The sequence below is a fragment of the Thunnus albacares genome, chromosome 2, assembly GCF_914725855.1.
Source record: "Thunnus albacares chromosome 2, fThuAlb1.1, whole genome shotgun sequence".
NCBI classification, from domain to species: Eukaryota; Metazoa; Chordata; class Actinopteri; order Scombriformes; family Scombridae; genus Thunnus; species Thunnus albacares.
In genome coordinates, this window is record NC_058107.1 from 16,236,913 (window position 1) to 16,263,575 (window position 26,663).

The following is a 26,663-nucleotide window of genomic DNA, read 5'->3' on the forward strand; positions in this document are numbered from 1 at the left end:
CCAAGCCGCGCCTGCTTCTCCCCCTCGGTGGGACCGGAGGGGCTGACCGACGGACGGACGACAGCCCATCAGCAGAAAAAAACACCATGTGAAGAACAGGTATATAAAAAAGGGACACGGAAAGCAAACTGCGAGGGTGAGAAGTTATTCGTCTCACCACCAACACCGGGTCAACGTTTTTAACGGCTCGGCAGAGAGCGAATGGACAGAGCGGGAGAAGAGCAGGACAGTCTCACCGACGGTACGACCGTGTACATTGTGTCTGTGTCTGTCTGTCTGTCAACTGTTGGAGGTGATAAGAGGTCTCACCGGGTGAAGCCATTGATTTGTGGGTTGTTTTCTTGTGAAAAGGCTTATCAATAGGTTTTTTAAGCGAGTGAAAACAGTCTAAGTTTGTGGGAGGGTTTTGTCTGTGCCCTAATCTGGTGTCTAAAAGTTGTTTTCAGTCTGTTGCTAACTAACTAACTACGTGTCCCATCCATAACCTATCCTGTCAAAAGTGAAAAAATGTAACTTTAACGCTAGCTTGCATGAACAAAATGAAAAACAGTATAGTTTATCTATAATTCTTATATAGTTATCAGTTCGTGCGTAGCTAACTTATACTATACATTATCCCCAAGGGTTCCTCTTCTGTGGTGACATTTCTCTGATGGACTGCTTCTCAAATATGCAAGTGTTTCTTTATAGTAAAGAAAAGGTCGCGTGGAAAGAGGAACTGTGACCAAAAAAAGCCCATTAATCATCATAAGTCATGAAAACCCCCACCTTTTAACCTCTGTTTAACCTTGATATCGCTTAATGTGAGCTAACGTACTCACTACACTACTATCAGTGATGAGAAGGTGACTTTTGAATTGTAATGGGTTACAGATTGCTAGTTACCTTGTTAAAAATGCAATAAGTAATGTTTTGATTACTTCATCAAGGTAAAGTAACTTAATATATTTGATTACTTTCCGATTACTTTTCCACAACAACAACTAATGTTTTAAATTGGTTCAGTATAATTTAATTTAAGACAGGAATGCTTTGATTTTAAAACACAACCACCAAAACAAATCACAAGTATGTAGATTACAAACATTAAACTGACCGCAGTAAAGGAAAAATGTAAGCATAACCTCAAACCAAGTCCACAACTATCAACTCCATGCTCAGTGGTGACAGAACTAACAATAGGGATGCTGCTGTTCATCATTTTTTGACAATGGTTCCTGAATGACTCTTTTTCAATACCTCTTATTGATCACAGAAAATTCTGAGGTCATATACAGATTTAAAATGAGCAAAAATCTTTGCATAGCTTCTAAAACAGTGATTTTAATAAAAAGAAAATTACAAGGAAAGATGTAAAGCAACAGAATGAATGTTATATTCTACATATAAGCTTTTTACCAAAAAGAATATATTCATATAAACCCCTTTGTAATCGACAATATTTTAATTAGTAACCGTAATTTAATTACATGTTTTTTCTCAGTAACTAACAGATTACAATTACAGTAACTAGTTACTCTGACTACTGTAAGTGTGTAGTACAGTTGTGACACTGCTGCTTCAGCATATAGTTTTTTCAATGACTATAGCGAACACATGGCTTCCTGATGATTTCACTGCCAATGTCGATTTCTGAAGAAGCTAAATGATGATTTTACAGCTTAGGTATGTGTGATGGTCTGTCCCGCTTTGACTCCAGTGTTTCCCTCACATCTGTTTGATATTCAGTAGCTCTGAAATCAGAACAATATGAGAGGGAGGGAGGGAGTAATGACTCCCTGATTGTTAGGAAATACTACATGTCCACGAAGTGCTGTGCAGCCTTGTGATCGGTATAATTTCCAGACGCTGAGTAGCCCTAAGGTGAGTAAGTCCACAACTCTTTATGGTCTGACAGGTCAGTTTGTACCAGAGGAGCAGGAACGGCTTGGCCCTTTTATGGTGAGGAATGTGAATAAAAACATAGCCTGAGATAGGGTTATAAAAAATGATGCCCGAGGGTTCATCCCATCACAGCGGTCGCACTGAGTCTGTGCAATGTAGGGCACAGACTGTGAGAACATCCAGAAGAAGCTGTAAGTTGCATGCCTTTGTTGATGACATTCCAGTTTAGATTAAGATGGAAAATTATTAGTTTAACTAAAAAAAAATGGTTTAGAGACATTGTAATGGGGGAAAAACTGGCAACTCCAGTGTGAGGATTATCTGCTTTTCTGTTTTATATAATTTAAAACTGAATATTTTAGGGGTTTGCACTAAACAAAACAAGACATTGGACAAAACAAGACATCATTCTGCTCTCTGGGAAACTGGGCATTTCTTACTGTTTTGTGACTTTCAAGGTAATAGACAAAACAATTACTCAAGAAAATAATCATCAGATTAGTCCACAATGACAAGAATGGTTAGTTTCAGCCCTAAATTGGATAATTCACAAGCTTATATTGTGGCCTACATAAATGACTGAGCCCTTGTTGAGCAGTCCTTGATTGTATATTGCTTTGTTTATGAGTTGAAGAGGTTTGTTGTCCTCTGGGCTAAAATGATGACTAATTGGCTTGACAAGACAATGGTTTGTTTTCATGTTTCTGTGGGTTGGCACAGGACTGCGTGTGTGTGAAGCGTTGATACCAACCCGGGTGATCTAAAGACTTTTAACAAGACTGGGTCATTGTTGAAGTCCTATGGCTTGTACTTGCTGACGTTTTGTTTATGAAGACATAAAGTAGCAAGAGGTTATGTCACTACAGTGGTACAGGCTGTTTGTTTAAAGGAAAAATGCCATTAAAGCCCTTTTTCTGCAGTGTCATTTCCTCTACTTCTGTGTGTTTATATGTACAGGTGTGTGTCTATATGACCCTTTTTGTGCACGCGCGTGTGTGTGTGTGTGTGTCTCCATGGCTGCAGCTCAGTTAGTACTACTTTCTCTATTTGTGTGATATACAGGGAGCACAGCACACACTAGAGCTGCAGCACTCCTTCCCTACTGTAATTGGTGCCATCTGTTTTGGCTGTGTTAACATAGTCTCAGGAATGTTGCGATCCATTATTCACAAGCTCCTTCGTTACTGTGGTCAAGAGCACCCTATGTCACTCTGTTCAGACCAAAGGAGAAAGAAGTCAAAGGAGAAGTTGACTGTTTTTGGAGGATTAGATTAATAGTCTACTTAAGGCTGATTTCCAGCATTGTTACCTGGAAGTCCATGAGTAAGATGCTTGGTGGCTTATTGCCTGTTTCCACAGAATCAGTCCTTTTTTCTCTCTTCGCCTCCTACTGTTTTTACTGTCATTTTATGTGTTCTTTTAGTGTCTTCTTCCTTCTCTTTGACCTCTTCAGTCTGATCTCTTTTTCCTTCACTCCCTCGTCTCATCCCGTAAGACTTAATTTTCCTATTTTACCAACTTATGGCACCATTGTAGGAAAATACAAATGCTGTGTATGATTCAAAAACTTTTACTAACCCTAAGTCCTAGAACTTGAAAAACTGTCTAAGAAACATTTTGGATGTGATTACTACTGAGACAACTGAAAGTCTTACACTTTTTCTCATTGGCAGCAACAAATCCCAAATTTGTCTGAGGATGCCAAGAAAGAAACATCCTCAAAGACCTCATTGTTGAAACACACATTGTTAATGAATGTTTATTTTTTTCTCGACTCTTACTTTCTATCTCTCTTTAGCCCTAACCCTCTTTCATTTTTTTGTCCTCTCAGGTAGCAGACACGTATACCATGCCGACAAGTGATGGCCCTAGCCGCTTCCCAGTTTTTGTGGCTCCGCCCCACGGCAACCACCAGCGGTCTCCGGGTTATGTTCCCGGGCGAGTGGCTCCGGTCCGCTCGCCGCCACCTGCCAAAGCTCCACCGCCTCCACCGCTAAAACCTCACGGTCCGCCACCAGAGCGACAAGCCACTTTCAGCCTGTCAGAGGAGAACCAGCGCCGGGAGCGTGCTCAGAGCCTCCAGCAAAGAAAGAACACACTGATCTGTTTTGGAGTGTCGATGGGTGCTTTCTTCCTCACCCTCATTCTTGTCCTTAGTCTCACAAATGGAGACGTTTTAGACGGTTAGTGTTACAAAGCACTGATTCAAATTTTTATGATTTTTTCCACCTATCAGCTATCGTTTAAAAAAACGATTTGCATGCCAGAGAGCCTTGCCTGATCCCTTTGCTGTTCACTCTGTTGCTGTATGTGTTTGTTTCCGCTTATACTCTCTCTATATATTTATGTACAGTATATCGCTGTTTAATGACATGTACAGTATATGAGGTTGTCTGATTTGTTACTGATTGGTCATCTTTCCAGAGAATTGTCCGGATCACAATCCATCCCTGAGTAACTGGAATCCAGGCCACCAACCAGAGAAGGCTGTGGTTGTCAGGAGGGGAGACTTGTTTAGATTAGAGGCTTCGGCCACCTTCCATTCACTAACCATCCAGTCAGGAGGTAAGCGCATGAAGTGTTAAGTAGCATTTTGAGTTGTCATATTGATGGATTCACTTCATTTGTTAAACATGACATTGTTCCACAGGTTAAGTACAGTTTAACATACAGCATGCAAGAACTTATCTTTGTCTCCCTCTGACCCCTCATAGGTCGACTAGTTTTTGCAGACAATGCTGACGGCTCCAAAAACATAACATTGAAAACACGACACATTCTTATAGAAGCTGGTGGAGCCCTTCACATCGGTGCGCCCAAATGTCGCTACCGTTCTCTTGCCACCATAGGCCTCGAGGGCCGCTCCGACGACAAGGCGGTCCCTGAAATACCTGGCCTGGGCCGCAAGTTCATCGGCGTCATGAGCGGCGGAACTCTGGAGCTACATGGCACTAAGAGAGTTTCCTGGTCTCTGCTGACACGAAGTGTTCCAGCCTCTGGTCTGGCAACAGGGGGTTATGCCTTCCAGCGGAACTTCAGCCGAGGCATCAACCTGCGGGTGGTGGACCAGGACACAGCTGCTGTGCTGCTCTCTGAACGCTTTGACACACATGAGTCCCGTAATGACAGTCGACGGCTCACCCAGCTGCTTCGGTTCCTACCGGCGGGTCGCATTGTCACACTGGCTGTAGGAGACTCTGCTGTCAAAAGTCTTCTGGATGAAACCAAGAGGGCAATTGAAGAGAAGCTTGGCAGCAGCTTTGTCCATGACCTCAAATACAGGTAAATAACAGTTCCAGTTTATGAATGTAAGAGATGTACAAACTTTTATGCTAGAAACTTATTTCATTGTTACATACACTGGTTTCTCTTCAGGGTCATAAATAACATGAACTGATATCAATAGTAATTAAAAGATAAGTAATTACATATAAACTGAGTCCAACAAAACAGTGCATAATAACAGGTGTTCATATCCGATACAGATGAAAATACACCTCCATAGATTGGTGTATGCCGTTGTCCTGGCCTGCGTGTGTGTTGTTAAACTGTATTAAAATATGCATGAGTGCATCTGAGGCTCAGCTGTGTTGCAGAATGTGCCAGCTCTTTAAAAGTTTGTATTGGTTCTCCATGGTGTGTTGTCTGTTGCATGTCTTTTGGAGTGTTTTGTTTATTCCTGGTCTCCAGGGGCTGATAAAGAAGGTTTATGTGTTTCGTTTAACCACTGAAGTAAGGGCCCTCCACCTTTGAAACAGCAATACTTGGACTGACAATACAAGCTTTTTGTTCCAGGTCCATCCCCCCTGTAAAAATGTCATCTTTTATGTATCTTTCTTTTCATTTGGGATGCTCCCTCGAATTGTATCTATGTATTTCTCTTCCTGTTTCCCCTGTGTTTCCGCTGTATGCTGTTCTGCCAAGAAAGGATGTACGTATGGGATAACAGGGTTAGGGTCGATGAGTTTCCAGGATTTGTGCAAAATGTGGTGATTCAGGAGATTTTACGTCCACAGTTCTTATTCCCTCAAAGGGCAAGTACCGGAATTTTGACATAGGATGTAATCCTGTTCATGTGGGCTCACACTTTCTGTATGCTCATTAAGTGAAAAAATTGGATTATAGCTATTGGTCTTCTGTTAGGCTGCTGTCACTCAAACACATGTATAAACACGTGTTTCTTTCAATGGAAAATCTTAAGTGCAGCATTTAACTGTTATTTGTTGCTTGGCCTGGTTTGGTCCGTGGTTGGCTGAAAAGCAAAGTGCTACGCCAGATTCTCCCGTGTCACGTTTCACCTCTGGGGGTGGGTGCCAAGGCAGCACACAGTCTTCAAACAAATCCCCTACAATCCACAGCACAGTGTTTTAAATGGATCAGATGATAGAGCCCTGCGTATGTTCAGAAGTGTTTGTGTGTGTGCACCAGTAACGTAACGGTGTGCACACTCTTCTTATCCTTTCACCATTTATTGGAGGGGGGATTTTTATCTTAGCTTTCTGTGGATTTGCTTGTGGTAGGAGGAAACACATAGCACAAATTTATGAGACAGCATGCAGTTTAATGTCTCATTAAAGTCATACTAAGTTAGGCTGAGTGATTTTTAGACTGAGGCAGCTGGGTGGTAAAAGCATGTAACCATATAGGATGTAATGATGAAGCAACGGTCAAGTGATGACATGTGGCGTGTTGTGGAGAAACAACAGGGGATAGAGCTGGAACGTACTAGGAACATTTTTTTATTATTTTGCGTCAATGCCTTACACCTGGGTTCCCCTGGGGCATGATTCATGACCCTCTTTAACCCTTTTTGATCTCCAGCTCATGCTCACTTTCAAATAAACATTAACAAACTAGCACATGACCCAGATACTTAAGAGTTTCTGTAAGTTCACCTCCGTGGCGTCAGGAAGCCGTCCTTCCTGGCACAGACACAACAAGTGTGTCGGCTTCTGCCTCATGCCTGTTGACCCCTCTGTCTTTAATCTTTTGTCTCTCAGGAGAGCACTCACACACACATAAACACACGTTCACGCTGGTCTATAGTGAATTCACTTCTGGACTCCACACATTGCTATTTCCGATCAAACAATGAGGTTGTTAAAGGGCTGATGAACATCCACTTGGGGATGTGGCTCAAGGAAAAAGTACAAGTACTTCTCTTTTTCCCTTTGTGTGCCTCCAACTTTTGCTCTCATCTGTCTGTCATAGAGTGCACACTCATACAGGATGCATATCAGCAGCCTCAGGATAAAAAGGGGGCCTTCCTTGGGGTTTTTTTTTTTTTTTTTTTTCACAGAAAGCCACACAGTGGGGCTGTAATGACAGAACAGAGTGGGGCCCTAGATGGATCCTGTTTGTGTATCAGTGGGGTGCACAGTGACATGGCACAGGGGCTCTTTCATCTACAAGAAGATGTGTTTAGGTTATGAGTATGTCAGTGGGAGCATTTATTATGTGCAGGGACAGACAATAACACAGAGACAAATTGGAGTTTATAACATCACTGCTTCTAATAGTTCAGGGAGACTTTGTAGGTAATAAACGAGCATCTGAAGTTTCTCCAGTGGTCATGGTTTATTTTCCTTGATTGAATCATTACCAAGATAGAGTAAGCTGTTTATCACTTTTGTATGGTGTTAAAATGTGCCATGAGTTGACGCCTTTACTGCAGATCCATCATAGCGTTTGTTAAAACTGAGCCAGAGAGTGAAGTGTAAAGGTGAATTTGGGAAATAGCCTCTGGCATTGTTAAGTCTATGTAGAATGAGCCAAGTAATGCCTTAGTGGAAACAACAGACTTGCGTAGAGATTAATTTCCTCTTGTCCTCGTGTTATTCAGAATGTTTAAGTGCTTGTCCAGATGAGATTCCAAGGGTTTAAAAATACTGATTGCTTGCCTGTGGATATTATTATATTTGTGACCTGTGAGTCATCATTATTCCATCATGGGAATGTCAAATTACGGGCCATGAAGTTATCATTACAGTCAGAGCTGGGTAGTATCCAAAATCCTCAGCTGATGTCTGCATTGTAATGTAGAGTGAAGTGTTATGAATCGTTAAACGGTGCCAGAACGTCGTGTTGGTCAGGGGCGGTTTGTGTTGTGTTTAAAGGTCATGTAGTAACAATGGCCTAAAAATATTATGTTATATCCATGAATAGCAAGAAGTGTTTAAGCTTGTTTGCAGTCATTCAGCTAATGCAGGATGACTAAAATGCAAGAAGTTATTCCAAAGAAGTCAAGGGCTTGACATTTAATATTCAAGACAGCAGGTTCAGCACAGTATCTTGTGTTAGGTCAAACACCCTTAAACCCACGCCCAATCCCTTTCGTTGTCCACACCCTCAAGCTCCTCCGCTCAAATGATTTCAGTCTCTCCTTCATATTTAGTCATTGTAATCTCATTTTAAAATAATTTTCTTGACATTCTTGCTTTATAAGATATTGTTCAATGTAGTGAGGAAGGAGGACATGGAACAAAAGTAAAAGGCTGGATTTGAATGAAGTTTCTGATGTGGAAGGTACACCCATTATTCCTCTGAGCCATATGAACACCCTCTCTGAAATCTTCTGTCATCATTTTAATAATCACTTGACTTCTCTGATATCCTTTCTTTAGTTTCCTATCTCTCTATTACTTTTTAATTATGACATGACATTTACTCATTTATGCAGTCGTCTGTTCCTGTCTCACTTCTTATCCTGCGTCAGGCTTATTACTGGCATTTGCTCTGCCTTCAGAGCTTTACGCTAGTGACTAGTTTAATCTCTTTTTCAAATATCCTGAGTATGCACCTGTCTGTTATGATCCGTTAAATCCCTCAGTGGAAGAGGTTTGTGGTGATATCTTCAACCTGTTGCCTTTTATACACTTAACCCTGAATGATTACTGGAGTAATACACACACTCAAACACAGACAAACTTTATCATGCCACTTAGGTCACAGCCTGTATCTAACTCACTGTGCTGTCTGTAAGATGTTACATTTAACTGACATGAATGTCTTGTTTATATTTTCACTCTCCGCTCGACTAACAATGACACTGCATCTAGCTACTACATCTACGATCACTTTGATTGCGTTAAGATTTTGGTTAGCATTGTTCTTCATATTTCATGGGTCATGTACAAAGTTATATCGTCTTGAATAGCTGTGCATCTGGTGACTGGTGACTTCTCATTGGGCTTTAATTAAGTTTATTTCTGTGTGTCTGTGTGTGTGTGTGTGTGTGTGTGTGTGTGTGTGTACTTGTAGAATTGAAGGTGATTCAAACTCACAACCAAAGTTGTGAGGCAGATAAAAGATGCAACAAGTGATGTAATGTATAAATGTCGAGTGTTGAATGAGTTTGCAACAGGAGCTGCAGCTTAGCTCAACATGCGTCGAAGTTACAATCTATGAAGTTACACTCCAAGGCCATTTTCATTAATTAAAGTTGTCTGATGTGGATGTGTGAAACTAGTCTATGTAATGTCTGAAAAACACTTCCTCTCCTCTCTGTGTCTCTCCCACTTTTCTCTCTATCCCTCTGGTCTCCGCAGACAGGCGTGGGCTTTGGTCTCTGTGGTAGGCGGCGGCAACGCATCATGCTCTGAGGACGTTAGGGAACATGAAAACCATGACACTGGAGGGAGAGCTCTGGCAAGACAGAACTTCAGCACCGTGGACGGAGTGGGCTTCTCAGTCACTGCCTACAGCGAGTGGAAAAACGGTGAGAAGCAGTTTCTGGTGTAATCAATAAAAAGCAGTTGAACATATATGGTTCAGTGATGACAGCCATTAAAAATAAGATAATGATCTGCTGTTTATTTTAATGCTTGTTTGTCAGCTTCAGATCATGGAAGTAGTTCAGGTGAAATTTTTCCAGCTTTGGGGCAAAAGGTTTGGAGGAAGGTGACAGGGTGAGGAATGAGGTTTACCACATGCTAACTGCTTTGCAGATCAATCATCTCAACATGAAAGACATTCTTATGCCTATGTGGGTGATAATGTTTTTGTGACCATGTCGTTATGACAAATACCAGGTCTTGAGGCAGATGTAAGTGTTTTTGTGTATGTGTGTGGTTTGGGTGAGGCACTAGTACACACTTTGAGCTGTTTTCTTTATTTATTGCGACCATACATGCCCACACCTTGTAAAATACATTTCGACAGTGACTCAGTTTCAGTGGAAAATGATTATATTTCATGAGGTTAACACCTTAACTATTTTTTCTCCACAGAATTATTTTCAGTGATACTGCCCACCATTGAACACTATAAATAACTGCTTTTTACTGCTATTTAGTTCTCTTCCATATACCAGTGTAATAAGAGTTTGCTACTGTTGGTATGAAAACATTTAAGTCCATCTAAAGGGATGTGTTCATTACTTGAAGAGAGCCTTTAAAAGATCTTTTATGACTACTATTTCAAATTTTGTTGTATAATGTCAAAAATCATAATGACAATTATCTGTAATTTCCAGAAAAAATATGTTACCTATTAAAGATATTAACAATGCAGCATCATTTTTCACCCCGTTTTCTAATTCCTGTGTTATGCTTTGCTATGCCCTCCCAGGTTTCCCCATCTCAGGCTTCCAGGTGGATGCTGTGGACCAAGTGGTGCTGAACCTGCAGGATGAAGTGCAGCAGACCTGGAAACCTGGGAATCAGATTGTTGTTGCTAGTACAGATTACTCCATGCACCAAGCTGAAGAGTTTACCCTGCTGCCATGCCCTCACTGCACCAGCAGGCAGGTCAGGATACAAGGTGAGAGGTGTTTTCCTGGGCTGCAGAGTAAAACTGTCTTTGTCTCTGTGACTGTTTGTCCTATGTTGACCCACTCCTATCATGTGTGTAGCTGGTACTGCAGGTATCAGCTATAACTTTTTATAGCTATACTTGTAAAATAGGTAGATGAACAGAGAGGGAGATACACAGCACAGACATATAGGATGTTATATTAGGAAGCTTGTGAGAAGACTGATAACCAATGTTGTTCCAGGAGCATAAGAAGACAAGGATCTTATGCTAATTATTACTGTTGTTGTCAATAGATGCGATAAGCAGATGAACAGTAGTGTTACTAATACCCAGGTCCAGAGAGATTATAACTTCCTGCTCAGCTGTTACAGTGATGTAAGATTATTCAAGGAGGCTAAAAAGAGATTATCAGCTTATATTTTGATAGTAACTTTATCTTATAATAAGCAGAGTGCTTATTGGATTTGGATACATTGTCACTGCTTCTTCCTACTTCTGCTCCCTTCTCCCTCCCCTCATTCCTTAATCTTTGTCCATCTCTCTATCATGACATGTTTCCTGATCTCATTATTCTGTTGTCGCCAACTCCCTTCCTGGAGAGAAGAGTGTATTAGTGTGTGTGTGTGTGTGTGTGTGTGTGTGTGTGTGTGTGCGCCTAGTTTTGTGTTGCCGCTGTGAGGAAGGCCTGAGCAGCTGGAGCACTGCTGTGCGAATTTAACACTGGCAGCTGCACCCTGTGGGCAAGGGTGCTTTCCACATCGTAGAAAAGCTGATTATTTTGTGTTTCATTTGTATTTGATTTCTTTTGCTTTTACATGTCTATTATTTTAGTTGGTTGTTTTTTTGGGTGTGGGCAGTTGTTTACTTGGTGTTTCAGTGTGTGCTGCAAGGCATACTTCCTGTGGTTGACAGTTGACGGCACAGCATTTTCAGAAATAAAAAACCAAAGTTTAGATCAACTGCCACTACCTGTTTGTTTCAACATTTTCTGCTAAGTGCAATAACAAGATTTGAGTCTCAGTATGACTTGTGCCACCTGAAAAAGGTTGCGCAAGAGTTTGAAGCCAAATTGTTTTGCACTCTGCTGTTAATTTGTCTCCTCTGCTGTTATTCATTTCGACTTTTCCTTCCATGTTCATTTTCATTTCTGCTTTCTTTGGTCGAGATGGAATGCAGTGATTGACATTTGTATTTATCCAAAATAATAACTTGCACCTTTTCCAGATATTGTGCAATTGTGTTGGGGATTTTCCTTTAAAATGTTCAGCTAGTCATATTATTTTTACTCTAATGATTGAGAATCTACCTGTCTGTGCTGCACAGGGAAGCCTCAGTACAACCATGTTGGAGAGATCATAGATGGGGTCGACATGCGTGCTGAAGTGGCTCTGCTCTCTAGAAACATTCTCATCTACGGAGAAATGGAAAACTCCTGCTACGGTAACAACATGTGCCAGTTCTACAGCCACGACACCTATGGAGGCCACATCAAGGTGTGTGTTATATGTGTGTGTGTGTGTTTGTGTGTGCGTGTGTGTTTAATTTCATAGCACAGGCCCTTGTTTAGACTCTGTGCTTTATGTCTGTATTGGCTGATGTATGTGTCTGCATGTTTCAGCAACATTCTTGTTAAAGGTCACTGTGTCTGCAGGAACCTGCGTGACAGTTTCCATACTGCATAGAGCTAAAGAGTGCATACATTCTATATTTATATGCCGTCCTAAGTGAGAGGGGTTATTCATGTTCCCAGGACAGTTTGTTATGTAAAGCACTTCTTGGTTCCTCACCAACTACTTCTCTCACTCCCATCTTTTCTCTGTTTTTCTCCTCATATGTCAAGTTTTCATTTCAATGGCTGACACTAATTCCTCAGTCTTGTCCTTAAATCTGGTCCAACTTTGAAGACATAAGACAGATTAGGAGCATCATATTCTCCCTGACCTACATGGAAGTACACAATGAGTTCACTGTAATTTGATGATTGACGATCGCACAATTTCATTCACATTGATGGCAAACGCATAATAACATTCCTCAGACTCTGTGTAACTGACCCCCCTTTGAGCTAAATAAAAGAAACACTCCTTTTTTCCAACCATGTTAACTGTTTCTTTACCATTTTAACTCCAACAATTATTACACAGTCTGCCTCTAAAATCATCAACCATTCTTCCTCCATCCTCTCTGACCTTAACAATAGAGCCATCACACACATAGCGCCACCATCGTTATCCTCAATCCATCCAGACATTAACATAAGAGTTTTTGGCACTCCTCTCAGTCTTGCCAGTAAATGTATGTATGTATGTATGTATGGTATGTTTGTATATATGTATATGTATATATGCATGCAAGTACTCATACATATGTATATGCAGTAAGAATGATTATATTCAGGAATGTGCATGTGTAGAAACAAGCAAGACTATCTATCATTGCTCATCCGTGGTTATAAGTGTGCGTGCGTGTCGGTCAGAGAGAAAAGGGAGAGTGAGCTTGTCGGTATGTACAGTACGTGAATGAATGTGCGTGTTTTTGTGGGTGAGTTACAGTTAGCTGGAGAGATTGGCCAATACCTCCTTAACAGGAACCAGACCTTGCGGATTATGCCATACCCATAAAAAGACCTCCTAGAGAGCATTGTACAGTTTATTTGTATTGGATTACTTGTTGACGTTCATGTTTTCTCCATTTGTGTTTCGTGTGTGTGCATCTACTATATGTGCAAATATGTATAACACATATAAAAATAATATATGTGTTTAATTTGTGCTTCTGTAACTCCCATCTCTTATTCATCTGGAGGAATATCAGTGGTTTTGGCACAGCTTGACTCACTGGAGCCTGGTGCCAACAGTGCTATAGTACATAACCCAGTGGGATCATAGACAAATACAGAAAATCATACTGTAGACCTAAACTTTTAATTGAAAGAGTGGTTAGACAGTTAGCATGTTTTTGTGGCATAATATAAACCTCGCGTTACACTCCACAAGGCCAGTGTAATTTATTTTTGTGGTGTATAATAGCTTGTAGCTCCTGCTCGATCACTTTCCTCTCCCCCTCTCTCTTGTGACTTATCTTCAACTCTGACCCTTTTTTTGTTGCCTTTCTCCCACACGCACCATCAGATCTTTGGTAACTTCTCATCAGTGCATCTGTCCCACGTGGAGCTGAAGAACATGGGCCAGCAGGGAGAAAAAGGCCGCTACCCCCTCCACTTCCACATGTGCGGGGATGTCGACCAGAAGGGAGGCTACCGGGAGCCCACCTATGTGGACGGACTCTCCATACACCACTCCTTCTCTCGTTGTCTCACCATCCATGCCACAAACGGTTTGCTGGTGAGTAAAGTTTGTGTGCTGAGTAAGTCTAAAATGTATATGAGAAAGAAGAAAAGACAGCTGTAGGCATATTAAAACGTCTGTATGATTGGAGGATGCGTGAGACATCTTTTACTAATGAGCACCATGTGATAATGTCTGGTGCACATCAATTACAGTGTCTCTCACTGGATTACTGTAATGGCTTGTTTCCTCCTTTGTTTTTCTTCCTGTCCCGTCTCCTTTTTTCCCCTAAATCTCTCTTCAAAGCCTCCTGTCTCATCTCTTTCTCCATAATAAAGTGATCTGTATCTTTGGAAGGAGGTTTAATAGTTAAGAGTTAGTCCCCAATAATTAATATCTGACCTTGAGCAAATGTAGATGTTTTATTATACTTTTTGAAGTAAAATCACATGACATTCACACAAGTACATTTTAGTCAACTGCGTAATCACAATGTCTTAATGTGTTTCTGTGTGACCTCTCTGCCAGATTGCTTGTGTGTGCATGTGTGAGTTATGCCCTCTCTTGATGTCATTGTCAAAACGTGATGGGTTAACTTTCGTCCTTGAGGACTGAAAGCACTCGTCCAAGCTGTATCGAGGAAATGGAATTTACAAAGTTTTAGATAACATTGTTTGACTATGCTGTTTTTTCCTATTTCCCTTCTGGCAGAAAGACCAAGTGAATATTCTGTTGTTGTGTATTCTTCAACTGCTCTCTTGATACCATCATTCTCTACATAGCTTCAGATGGGTTTAATAAAAAAATGGTTGTACACTTTCAGGAATTTTAAGTCTTTAAGGAGGTAGGCACATCTAGCAGTTGGAACATGCAGATTTTTTTTTCTTCTTGTGGCTTGTTGATGATTCCAAGCTTGACTATCTAAATATTATGTTGCCTCTTGTTTACCAGAATTTTCTGCATGTTTCCATAAACGGTATCGTCCTAGGAAAGATTACCATAAATGCGATTATAGTATTGTATTTATTTTCTCCTTCTGTCAAGAACTCAGTTGTAAAAATCTTTAACTGACTCCTTCTTTTTCTTCTTGTGGTCTTCTCTCTTTTACCAGGTGAAGAACAGTGTGGGCTATGACACCTTGGGTCACTGTTTCTTCCTTGAGGATGGGATTGAGCAGCGTAACACTTTCTACCACAACCTTGGCCTGCTTACTCGACCTGGGACTCAGCTGCCCACTGACCGTAATGAGACCCTCTGCATCAGCATCAAGGACAAAGTTTACAAGGGCTACACTCCCTCACCCAGCACAGAGTGCAAGTAAGAGACTAGGAGAATGACCTGGTATGTCTCTGGTAAGAGATATGAGTACAGAGAAAACTGATAACGTGAGTTTCTGCACCAACATAAAGAACGTGGCTATAAGTAGCTACTGTTCATTGCTCAACAACCACTGCAAGTCAAGATCTTGGGATAAGGACTTGTAGTTATATCATTGGTGTCCTCTAAAGTCTGGGTATAAAAATCACCAATTTACCAGTTTATATATAAATTCACACACCCATCAAAGTTTATTTAGTAGTTTTAACAGTTTTCAACGTCCGCCACAAATGCTCTGTAGGCATACACACAGGTTTAAAATGACTTTTAACCTAATCTATCCACCCACAGCGATCAGTAACAGCTGCAACTCAGAGACTCTGGGGTCTTGTTAGTCATGAGCCTGAGGATAATTGTAATGACAGATAATAGTAGGGACGCTGCAAACGCACTTGCCAAGCCCTGAGAACTGCAAACATACCTACATCTTTACACAAAAGTAACTTTATATTCATGAGTTAAACAACACTGATCAACTATCTTGTCTTTGAAAACAGTGAACAGCAGAGTCAAATCAACACAAATGTTGCGTGCCACTTTTTAATCTGTAAGTGTGACACTGAAGTCAGTATGGGAAGTTTTTTGAGATAGTGTAGACATAAGTTGAGAGAAGACAGAACTTCGTGCTCATGTGAGAGAGATACTGTAGTTAGTAATAGTGTGTGTGAGAGATACTGGCACGGTGGTTTTATCCATGCAATAACAACCGCTCCCTCCTCTCCATGGGATGTTTTTATGTCGTAACAGGAACAAGAAAAGTGCCTCTGTGAGGGAAGCAGCAATGCCTGTTTCCAGAAGTTTCGTTGTGTGTGTGTGTGTGTGTGTGTGTGTGTGTGTTGGCAGAGCTGTCTCTGTCTAGAGTTTATGTTGGAGAGGTGGATTATTGGGGAATTTTGAAATCAGTGAATTTGTGGATCTCTTACTTCTACTTATTAGTCATGGTCTCTGATATAACAAGGTACTGCCCTTTTAATATCTTTTAATCATTGTGTGTTTGTATACGTGTATGTTTTGTAGGGCAGTTTCAACGTTCTGGATCGCCAACCCCAACAACAACCTCATCAGCAATGCAGCTGCTGGTTCTCAGGTAATAACATCAGAGGTTTATAATTAAAACTGAACTTTAAATCACTTTTTAAAAATGATGAAAAATTTATGAGCTCCTTATTGATATATTAACTGTATTGAAGCCTCACTGGCTTTGCTGTTCCTGAACTTTACATAATGAAAATTGAAGATTTTCAATCTCATAACAAAGTGATCCATCAATAAAATGGGATTTAAGAGGCTTTAGTGTCTGATAGAGGGTTGCAATAACATAGCAAGACCTCTAATATAAGAAAGTAGAAGACCTCTTTTTCATTTCAGCACTAACAGTGTGGAGGTCCACTTGGGAGGACTATGTACTATAGTACTTATTGGTATAGGGGGTATTCAGGTTGTCTGTGTATCTGATGAACTGCAAACTTTAATGAGCTGTTGAGCTTGTATGAACTCTTAGACCTGGTTTATACTTTTTTGTGAGACTTGAGCCACATGCCCTGTTCTCCTCATTGGTTTTCTCTTTTAATTCAGCCCTCCACCTATGGATGATATGTGCATGAGCCCAGATAATGAAAAATTTGCTGTTGACTAGCCATACCAACCATGAACACAACTTTTCCTTGTCTCTTCCCTTATCCTATTCCAGGATACTGGCATATGGTTTGTATTCCACAGCTCTTCAACAGGAGACTCTCATGGGCTGGTACCAGAGACCAAGGCAGAGCTCACTCCCCTGGGGATTTTCTACAATAACCGTGTACACTCCAACTTTAAGGTATCATCAGTGTTGCTTATCTTTAAGCTTTTTTTATTATCAGTGTAGGTTAAAATCAGTGTGCACTTTCTTCCCATCTACAGTTAAGTATACCAGGCTGTGCCAAGCCTTTCGGTGTTGTCTCTTCCTGCATCTGTGTTTTATACAAGCAAGAGAAATATAGTACTTATAACTAAAGAACTGCACATAATTCTCAGCTTACTCATTTGGTTCTTGCCATGAAGAGGCATACACACACACACACACACACACACACACACACACGAGTGGGCTCTACAATAGCCCTCTGTTGTGTAATGACAAGTCGAGTAGGTGAACTGTAAGTTCTTTGTCCAGTCTGACCACAGCAGGCTCTCTTATAGAGGAAGGAGCCCCAAGGTTTAAGACTATACCTCGCTTATACCACAGGACCAACTCAGAGCACAGGTTTCCATATACACAAGACATACACACACACACACACACGCAGACAGACATATTACATTTTTCCTTTAATTCATTTTTGCAGCTCAGTTTTAAGCGACACCAAACTAATCCATATGTTATGAAGTATGTAAATATACATAACATTTTCATACACATAAATGATTCACAGGAATTCTGTTTACCTCTTTCCTTACTTTCTACAGTTTCCTGTACAACACTGATTCTCTAACCTGGGATTTAAATTTAGTCCGTTTATATGCCTCAGGTCCCACACTGTAAAATATACTAGTAGTCTTGTTTATGTCAATCCAACAGAAATAGACCTGTGGCACATACTGGATCTCTAACCATAGTTTTAAAGAAAACTTTTACTGCAATCACACTTTCACCTTTCCAGGCTGGGCTGTTCATTGATAAAGGAGTGAAGACCACCAATGCTAGCGCCGCTGACCCCCGGGAATACCTTTGTCTAGATAACAATGCCAGGTGTGTATTTGTGTGCAAACGTGTTTATTAGTATTTTACTGCCAGCTTTCAGTTTGAGAAATATATAGTCATTTATACTGTGCAAAGAAATATGAATTGCTCTCAAGGGTTTTTTGTGTTTTCTTGAATTGCTGGACTTGTTAGACTTGTTAGAGTTGTTAGACTTACAACTGATTAGTCCATATGTTTTTAGCACAAAGCCTGTGCATGGTTAGAGGGTCTATGGTGGGTGACCATATGTAAACTTACCGCTACAGAGTTACAGAAAGTAAATATTAAGGTATTTGTGGCTTACTAATGTATTTATTTAATGCCACTGTCACTAACTGTGTGTGATTTAAATGATTTATAGTTCCCTACTGTACAGTATATATCTACTACGATATGGCCATTGACTGGGATAGATGGATGTCCTTATTACTACAGTGCTGCTGCATCTTAGTGGAGGGTCTGTCAGGTTTGTGTTGACAGAGTAAACAAGGCTTCACAGATAGTTTCCACTCTTTAGCTCCCTACCCAAATACAGCCCTCAAGTAGACGGAAAAAATCTTATGTGTCCACTGAGACTGCTGGCCACGCTCTCTGTGTGTATGTGAGTGTATGTATGTCTACAGAGGTTGCATGAGAGGGAGGATTTTAAATGTTAAAATGTGTGCTGTATTAATGTTACATGAGAGAAGGAGAGAGAGATGTGTCTGTGATTGTAGGAAACACAAGGAAGAGGATATTTAGGCCTCCAAGCAGCAAAGCTGCTGGAACCCTATTGTATTTGTTAGGATTATTATTATTCTTGTGTTCTAAAAGTATCTGGGTCTCAGATATCGTAACAGCTAAAGTTCCCAAACTTGGCAGATTTTTGGGTTTTTGATATTCCATATAGTTTTAAAATGACACATTTTTAAACCTGTGTCTTTAAGTCAAATTTTACGCAAACACTCATAAATCAAAATTGGTTGAAGCTATTGTAACCAACCTGGGTGCATGTGTATGGATGCTAGGTCTGAGCTTCGCTTCACAATCCAGGGATATTCTGCCACTAGGGGGCTCCACAAAAGTTCCACTGTAGTTCTTAGAGAGCTGAAATTTTTTCAGCATATCCACTGATGCGTGAAAAAACTTTGCCTCACTGCAACCTATGGTCAATTCAGAAGTCCCTCATGCTATAGTTTTCAAAATATGCAAAATCAATTAACATCAAATCTCCACAAGTTTCACTCAAATGCTACTGAAACTGACACATACATTCTTTGGATACTATATATCAAGTGTTTTAAGTAGTGTTCAGATATGTCCAATGACGAGTTCGCAGTGACATTCAGTGTTAATTAGTATTGTATGCACAACATTTTCTATTTTACCGAATGTTTGATCAAACTTCACCAAAGTATTTGACAATACAGTCGAAACCAGCAGAATGATATGATTTTTTTTTTCCTTCAGATTTTTATAACCAACATTTTGACTGTTGTAAGCATTTTAAGGTTAAATAGACAAATAGTCTTGCACAAGTGATGTCATTGCCTCAACTTGTGAGACGGTGTGAGGAAACCATGTCTCACCACTGGTGCACTCAATAAATCATATTTTCTGAGGATACAAAGGTCCAGGGTTTGAATCCCCAGGTGGCCACGTCCTACCTGCCAACAATGTAGCAATTCATGCATGTGGTATGTTCTCAAGTGCTTATAGAGGTCATATTAAGTTGATGGTTGCCTATCGTGACCCTGTGAAAATTTCTTCATATTATTATTTTTCACTGCTAAAAATGTTTTTGCAACAAAAAAATGTAAGACCTAGAAACACCAACAATTGGCAGGTGGGTTGCAAATTTCACCCACTACTCAGGCACATATGACACTCATTGACCTCAAGGTCACACTATAATAATCAAGTTTACATTTTCACAGTTATCTTGAAAACGGCTAGGCCTAGAGTCAAAATTCTTTCATCATTTTAATCTCTCAAGTCATCTGCATGATGACCACAATATTTTTTTTTCAAAGAAAATCAAGAGTTTCGCATCTTGTCAATTAAATAAGAAACAAGCATCCAAATGCTTGCAATCTGCTTGGACCCTGATCATTGCCACTTGCAGCTATATTAGATATTACTATGTCCTTACGATTGATCCCCTGACCTTTTTTTTGTAGCGTCACCAACAGGTCAAAACTTCTCCATGACCAACACTTCTGTCTTATTTTGCAAACCGACAGCCAGATATCCATGACATTTGTGGATATTCATGGTATTCAGAGTGTAAATACATAGCCTTTACCTGAAACATCAAGTCAAAAAAAAAACAAAGCCACAATTTCTTTTGCATAAAACACATCACAAACAAGACTAGGTTAAAACCAAATATATGACTGGACTGTGTATAGTCAGTGTGTGAAATTGTGGCCAATTTGTTGCAGGGATAGTCAGTGATAGTGTCTGTAATGTAAATTCCCGGATATGAAATGTTCATCTGCGATTTTCTGTAGTGGTCCCAGTCAGGGTTGGACTAGGAACAAAATTCCACCCTGGCAATTTTCATCTGAACTGGCCCCATTTTTCCCCAACATACATACTTATGAATTGCATAAAGCAATATCAGGCTATTTAGGCTATTTATAACAATATAGTATATGTTATTAAAACACCCCCTGAGGACATAATCGAAACTGTTTACACAAATTCATTTTGAAAGAGCAACAGCCAATGGGGAAACTCCAACACTGGGCTGGCCAACCAGTGGTGTAACTTTATCACTCAGGCCACAATGTCAAATTTGTACAGAATGTATTTCTTAATCTAAATGGCAGATGACCAATACAAAATTCCAAGAACATTCACCCTCCCAAGTGATGTAAACCTTTTTGTTTTTAATGACACTGTGTCTTCTCCAAAGCAACTGTCGGACACAATATGGGAGGCAATGATCGTTGCAGCCACAAGGGTCCAATTGTGGTGCTTTAAACTTTATGTCTTGTAATTATTTTTGCATGCAGATTTATAATATGATGATTATTGGCTCTATAAGTCATTCATAGGCCACCAAAAGTTAAATTTATTAAATCAATTTTGCATGTGTTTGTGTGTGTATTGTCTAGAGTAACCTTCATGAGGACCACATGTGCAGAAAAATTAGGGGAATAAATTAGTTTGACATTGGTGCGTGTGTGTGTGTGTGTGTGTGTGTGTGTGTGTGTGTGTGTGTCATGTGGGTTTTTTAGATTCCGACCACACCAGAATGCAGACCCTAGCCGCCCTCGGGTGGCGGCAGTCATTGACACACTGATCTCCTTCAAGAACAATGACTTGGGAGCGTGGATACGGGGTGGAGATATCGTCATCCAGAACTCAGGGTGAGACGGCTCACCGGCTACAATTTGACCAGAAACCAGCTTATAGTGTCTTCAAGGGAACTGTGAACAGGGATGTTTCTGATGAAAAATATAGAGGATGTTGTAATCATAGAAACATTAACTGGAAAGATGAACATTTGTGCTGGCAATATTATATAAGTCCAGCCCAATTTCCTGTGAAGACATCATCCTCTGTTTGTGATGAAATGTACTTTTCTACACCCTTATCATTTGACCCAACTTTATGTTCAACATTGGCTTGATTTCCATAGATCTTTAAGTCATAATGATGGATTGATGATTCAATATTTTTGTGAATTACCTTGCATAATTTTTAATATATTGTCAGATCTGATAGGTACTTTGATCACCTCTTTTCTGTTTTATTAATTTCCTGAATGCTAGATAACAAAATACTGTCAAGTTCTTTGACCACTTTGTTACCAGGGTAGGTTCATTGTATTTCAATAACAGACATTTTTTTTCTCTCTGAGCAGCTTTGCAGACAATGGAGTAGGATTATCCTTTGCCAGGTGTGTACTTATCTAAATCACTTTGCTCATATGAGTCTAATGATTTTATTCAGCCATATTTGCTTTTCTTCTTTCCCCGCTAGATGACCTAGCCAAGAACCACGCACTATATGATATATGCTGTATGCTGTGTACTTGAATTATGATTTTTGTACATCTTTATACCCTTGTCGCCCTCTTATTTTGCAGTGATGGCAGCTACCCTAAGGATGAAGGCTCCAGCCAGGAGGTGACACAGTCTCTCTTTGTGGGCGAAAGCCGAAACAGAGGGACCAATGGAGGACAGAATAAATACTGGGGCTTAGGAGGGACTGATGCAAAGATGAGGACGCTGCCTAGAAACAGGTGAGAGGGAGCAAACAGGAAAGAGTAAGTTGATGAAGGGAGGAAGGATAAATGTGAGGAATTTAGGGGAAAATCCAACTCAAACTGAGTTTTCTCAGGAATTTCAGGGGAGGGTGTTAGAGGAGTCGGCAAAGAAAAATATGTTGGGAAAAACAAACAAGGAAGAGAGAACCAGCAAAGCAATCAGGTAGTTGGACAGATGGACACATGAGGCTGCTACAGCTGCTTTAAGCAGTAGGTGGACTTGTGAAAGGAAGTTCTGTGTTGACTGACTTCCCTCCAGTGATATTTTAGGCAGCTTATGAAAAACTGGTGGCAACACTTCAGTGGTTTCGTAGAAAGGGATTACTCATTGTAGCATTTTGATTACTTAAGCATGTTTTTTTTCTGTTTGGGTTATCAGGCTTTTCTGACACACAGTTCTCACTGACAGTGTTTCCACTGAATTTCCCTCCCTTGGCTCTATCATTGACATCATTTGGATTTTTTCCATCATCTTTGGAGGGGAACATATGAAGATCTGACAATGCTCTCACTGATAGATAAACTAGACACTGCATGTGCCTTGAAGTCAATGCCTTAAGTTGGACTTCCATTATCAGAAAGTTTGTTGTCTCAGGGTCTCCTTACAGTTCTCTCTCTGTTTGTCTTTCTTTTTGTCTCATCACATTTTTTTTACACAGAGAGCAACATAAACAAGAGACTGACAAATAGCAGCCTTTTTTCGTTTTAAGAACTACAGCTTATGTCAGTTTGTGACCATTATCACCACTGTGTACAATTTTACAACCATTTTATAGGCTTCCTGACCGCGCTGTGACATCTGGCTCAGTCAGTTAGTCTGTCGTCATGGTGGTTACTGCCAGGACTGCCAACACTTTTTTTTCTTGCCAGAGAGAAAGGATGTGTAATTTGATAATTTAATTAAAACACAGGTCCTAAAAGGTTTCATTAATAGCAATTACATGAGACACATTTTTTATTTGTGTGACTGTTAGTTACGCCCACATAATGAAAACAAATGAAATTGACACTTTATCACTGGTTCTTCATCAGAGGGTTACAAAAAAACTAATGAAAACCTCAACAGGAAAAAAATTAAGTGATGCTGAGAATTGGTGCAGATATGATTATTATCTGAGAGTGTCAGTCTTATCTTAATTATAAATTCACTTGTCTACTTATTGTAAAGTTCTTTCATATATGAATGAAATTTATGTTAATGTACCATTTATCACATGTCCTACATTAAGCAGAATGTCTACATTATTAATGTTAACGTAGTTGGAGTCGCTAGGGAGGAACTGTAAAATTGACTCAAGGATGTATGACCAAGATTTATGGAAGATGTCATGTCTGCTCCATAGTGAGCTCATGGGCTTGCTGAATCGTTTTGGAGATTTAATAACATATTTCTCTGAAACTCCTTTAAAGTTTTGGGTTTTAGCCAGTGCATGGCTAAAGAGGCTGTCCACTTGAATTACAGTCCCTTTACTCTCTTTACTTCTCTCTTCTCATCTGTACTCTTTCTCATTTATTTATTGCTGTCAAATGTCTTTTCCAATCATGGACCATTTCTTCTCCTTCTCCACTATAGGACGTTTCCAATCCGAGGTTTCCAGATCTATGATGGTCCGGTGCGGCTCACACAGAGCACGTTCCGTGGATTTATGCCCACTCCAGAGCGTTACACCAGTGCAGTGGGATTCAGCTTGAAGAACACCTGGCAGCTCACCCCACGAAACAACCTGTCCCAGCTCAACTTCCACTCCACTGTTAGTACACATTTAGGTTTGATGTAACTTCACTTGAGACATCATAAGCACATTTTACAGTTCAGTGTATGTATGTGCACTATTCCAATATTACAATTACTTCTGCAAATTAAAATGTAGTTTGATGTGGAGCCTGTTAAGCAGTCCAACAGGGTGCTGAATGGTTTCAGGCACTATATATAGTTAATATTGTCTATATTTTGTCTTGTTTGACTGGATGACTTGAATTCATGTGACATTTCAGGGTAAAAAATTCCTAAATGTGACTAATTTGTTTGTTCGTTTTTTAACCTTGCTCTCTCTCTTCCTTCCTCTTTATGATCCTGTTGCATCATACTTTGTATCTTTCTTCTCTGCAGATTCACTGCTGTTAAAAATAGAGCAATTGTGAAAACTTTCTTAGAAAGACAAAGTTTTTATTGATCGTAGTCCTTTCTCTTTGTCTCTCTTTATATGTCCATCCTCTTGGTTCCCTTCATCCTATTTGTTTTCACCCCCTTCAACATCAACCATCCCCTCATATTGACAAGATTGCAACTCAGTCACTAAGTTAGCATTTATGTGAAGCAGTGGTTGGATAGAAGGAGAGAAGATAACAGTCAGGACTGTGGAGAAACAATAAAACACTGGTACCCTCTAGTGGCTGTATAGCACAGTGTGCTGCCTTACTTAAACCTGACACTAACAAATCCCTATTGCACTTAACTACTTTACGCATCTCTTAATTTGTATAGTGATATTCACAACACACTCTGTGTATACCATCCTCAGGTGGGTCTGCGGACGTTCTTTGGTCGCCCCGGGCAGTGGTTTGAAGAGAATGACTTGGATGGTGACAAGAACTCAATTTTCCATGATGTGGACGGGTCAGTGACAGGCTATAAAGACACCTATGTCGGCAGAGCAGACAACTTCCTGATCAAACATCCTGGCTGTGTCAACATGTCCCAGTGGAACGGAGTGATCTGTAGTGGCCGCTACTCTCAGGTACAGTGGAGAAAACGGCGTGTCAGCTTCTACACCTTAGTCGTGCTGTCCCTCCACTGTAAAATGCTTCCTTATCACCCTACACTCTTCTTCTTCTTCCTGACTTTACTGCACCCGTTTCTCCTACAGGTGTACATCCAGACCCAAGGAGCTCCCAACCTCAGTCTATCAATAAGCAGAGATGAATACCCCACAGCTCCTCTGGTGCTGAGGGGGATCAACAGCCAGGGGGCGTTGTTCCAGCCCATCCTGATGATGAGCAAGAGCTACACGCTACACTGGAGCGGACCTGCACCCAGAGAGGTCGTCCTCTCGCTCATCAACTTCGACAAGTGAGTCATCAGAGCCAGTTATGTGTAAGCAGGGTTGCTGCAAGTCAACGTATATCTGATATATCTATATCTATTTATATCTATCACTTATCACTGAGTTTAACAAGAATATATCAGAATGTATTCACATCTTCAGTTACATTGTGTGCTGTTTTTGTGTTTAGCAACATGAGAAATATCTTACCTAACCTAAGAGTGTAATAACATTTCTAAATGTTTTTAGTTATGAAGGTCCTGGGGAAACCTTGTGTGATATTAGATGTCTTTCTTTCTCTCCCTCAGAGATGACTGGGTGCTGGTTGGACTTTGTTACCCATCAGACAGCACGTTTCAGATCATAGCCGACATCAACGATAGGCAAAGCAACACTTTTGATCAAATGACAGACTATGGCACCGTGTCATCTCTCGCAGAGCTAGAAAAGAGACCGATGGAGAGGAAATACTTCTTTGACCAAACTACTGGGTGAGTGAAAACATTCCAGTCCTCTTAGTTAGTCCTCTTCTTTTACCCCTCACACACATAATTACACTTGGAAATATTGCAGCATGCTCACAAAAGCAGAAGTGGCTTAAGCTTTGAACTTTGACACAAAGCAGAGTGACTCCTGGTCCTGGTTTGCCCTGACTTACAAACCCTCTGAAATGTTTGTCACTCTGGTTTCCTAAAGTTTATTAACTCTGCCTGTTTTTCCTGTTTTCCTGCCATCACACCAGGTTGTTGTGGCTCTACCTTCGGGCCTGGCACAGTCGTGACGGTCACAGCTACTGCTCAGTGAAAGGCTGTGAAAGAGTGAAAATCATGGCTACCACGAATTCCAAACAGAGTTGTAACTGTACAGCCAAGGCGTACCCCAAGTACTCCAAGACCCCCTCTGCAGTGGTGCCTATGCCTTCCCTCAACACACAACCCTGCAAAGGCTGTGGAGCAAAACAGGTTTGTGTTGCTACATAAAAATAGCTGTACCAGTAAATAAAATTTCTGTCCAGCAGTTGATAATACAGCGTGCAAAAGCCACCCCTGCTTACTGGTGTAGAGATTCTAAGCTCTTTTTCAGATCTTTGTAACCAGTATATATTGTGTCTCAGCTTGTGTTTTCCAGTGAGCCATGGACGTCCTACCTCCAGACACAAATCAAGTCTCTGAGCAGCAAAGAGCAACAGAGAGGAAGCAAAAACATCTCCTTTATTACTGTGAGCATACCAGGCTCCAATTCAAAAAAACAAATTCTCCTTGTAGAAACTGTGTTTTCACGTGACTGGAATTTTTGGGTAATGGTTTTACCTGTCTGACCCCTCTGTTATTTCTGTT

The 26,663-nt window shown here is 40.5% G+C and overlaps 1 protein-coding gene across 1 annotated transcript in view; it reads left to right on the forward strand.

Moving 5' to 3' along the window:
* cemip2 (cell migration inducing hyaluronidase 2) overlaps nt 1–26,663 on the forward strand; it is a 29,206-nt gene continuing 2,543 nt past the window's right edge. The window contains exons 1-21 of the mRNA XM_044368813.1: nt 1–241; nt 3,716–4,067; nt 4,309–4,449; nt 4,599–5,166; nt 9,432–9,601; nt 10,453–10,644; nt 11,962–12,131; nt 13,770–13,982; nt 15,037–15,242; nt 16,320–16,389; nt 16,993–17,121; nt 17,945–18,033; nt 21,249–21,380; nt 21,878–21,913; nt 22,103–22,258; nt 23,856–24,033; nt 24,805–25,020; nt 25,150–25,352; nt 25,635–25,817; nt 26,069–26,288; nt 26,441–26,545. Coding sequence (XP_044224748.1) covers nt 3,734–4,067; nt 4,309–4,449; nt 4,599–5,166; nt 9,432–9,601; nt 10,453–10,644; nt 11,962–12,131; nt 13,770–13,982; nt 15,037–15,242; nt 16,320–16,389; nt 16,993–17,121; nt 17,945–18,033; nt 21,249–21,380; nt 21,878–21,913; nt 22,103–22,258; nt 23,856–24,033; nt 24,805–25,020; nt 25,150–25,352; nt 25,635–25,817; nt 26,069–26,288; nt 26,441–26,545 — 3,711 coding nt within the window. The 5' untranslated portion in view covers nt 1–241; nt 3,716–3,733. The remainder of the gene's footprint in view (nt 242–3,715; nt 4,068–4,308; nt 4,450–4,598; nt 5,167–9,431; nt 9,602–10,452; nt 10,645–11,961; nt 12,132–13,769; nt 13,983–15,036; nt 15,243–16,319; nt 16,390–16,992; nt 17,122–17,944; nt 18,034–21,248; nt 21,381–21,877; nt 21,914–22,102; nt 22,259–23,855; nt 24,034–24,804; nt 25,021–25,149; nt 25,353–25,634; nt 25,818–26,068; nt 26,289–26,440; nt 26,546–26,663) is intronic.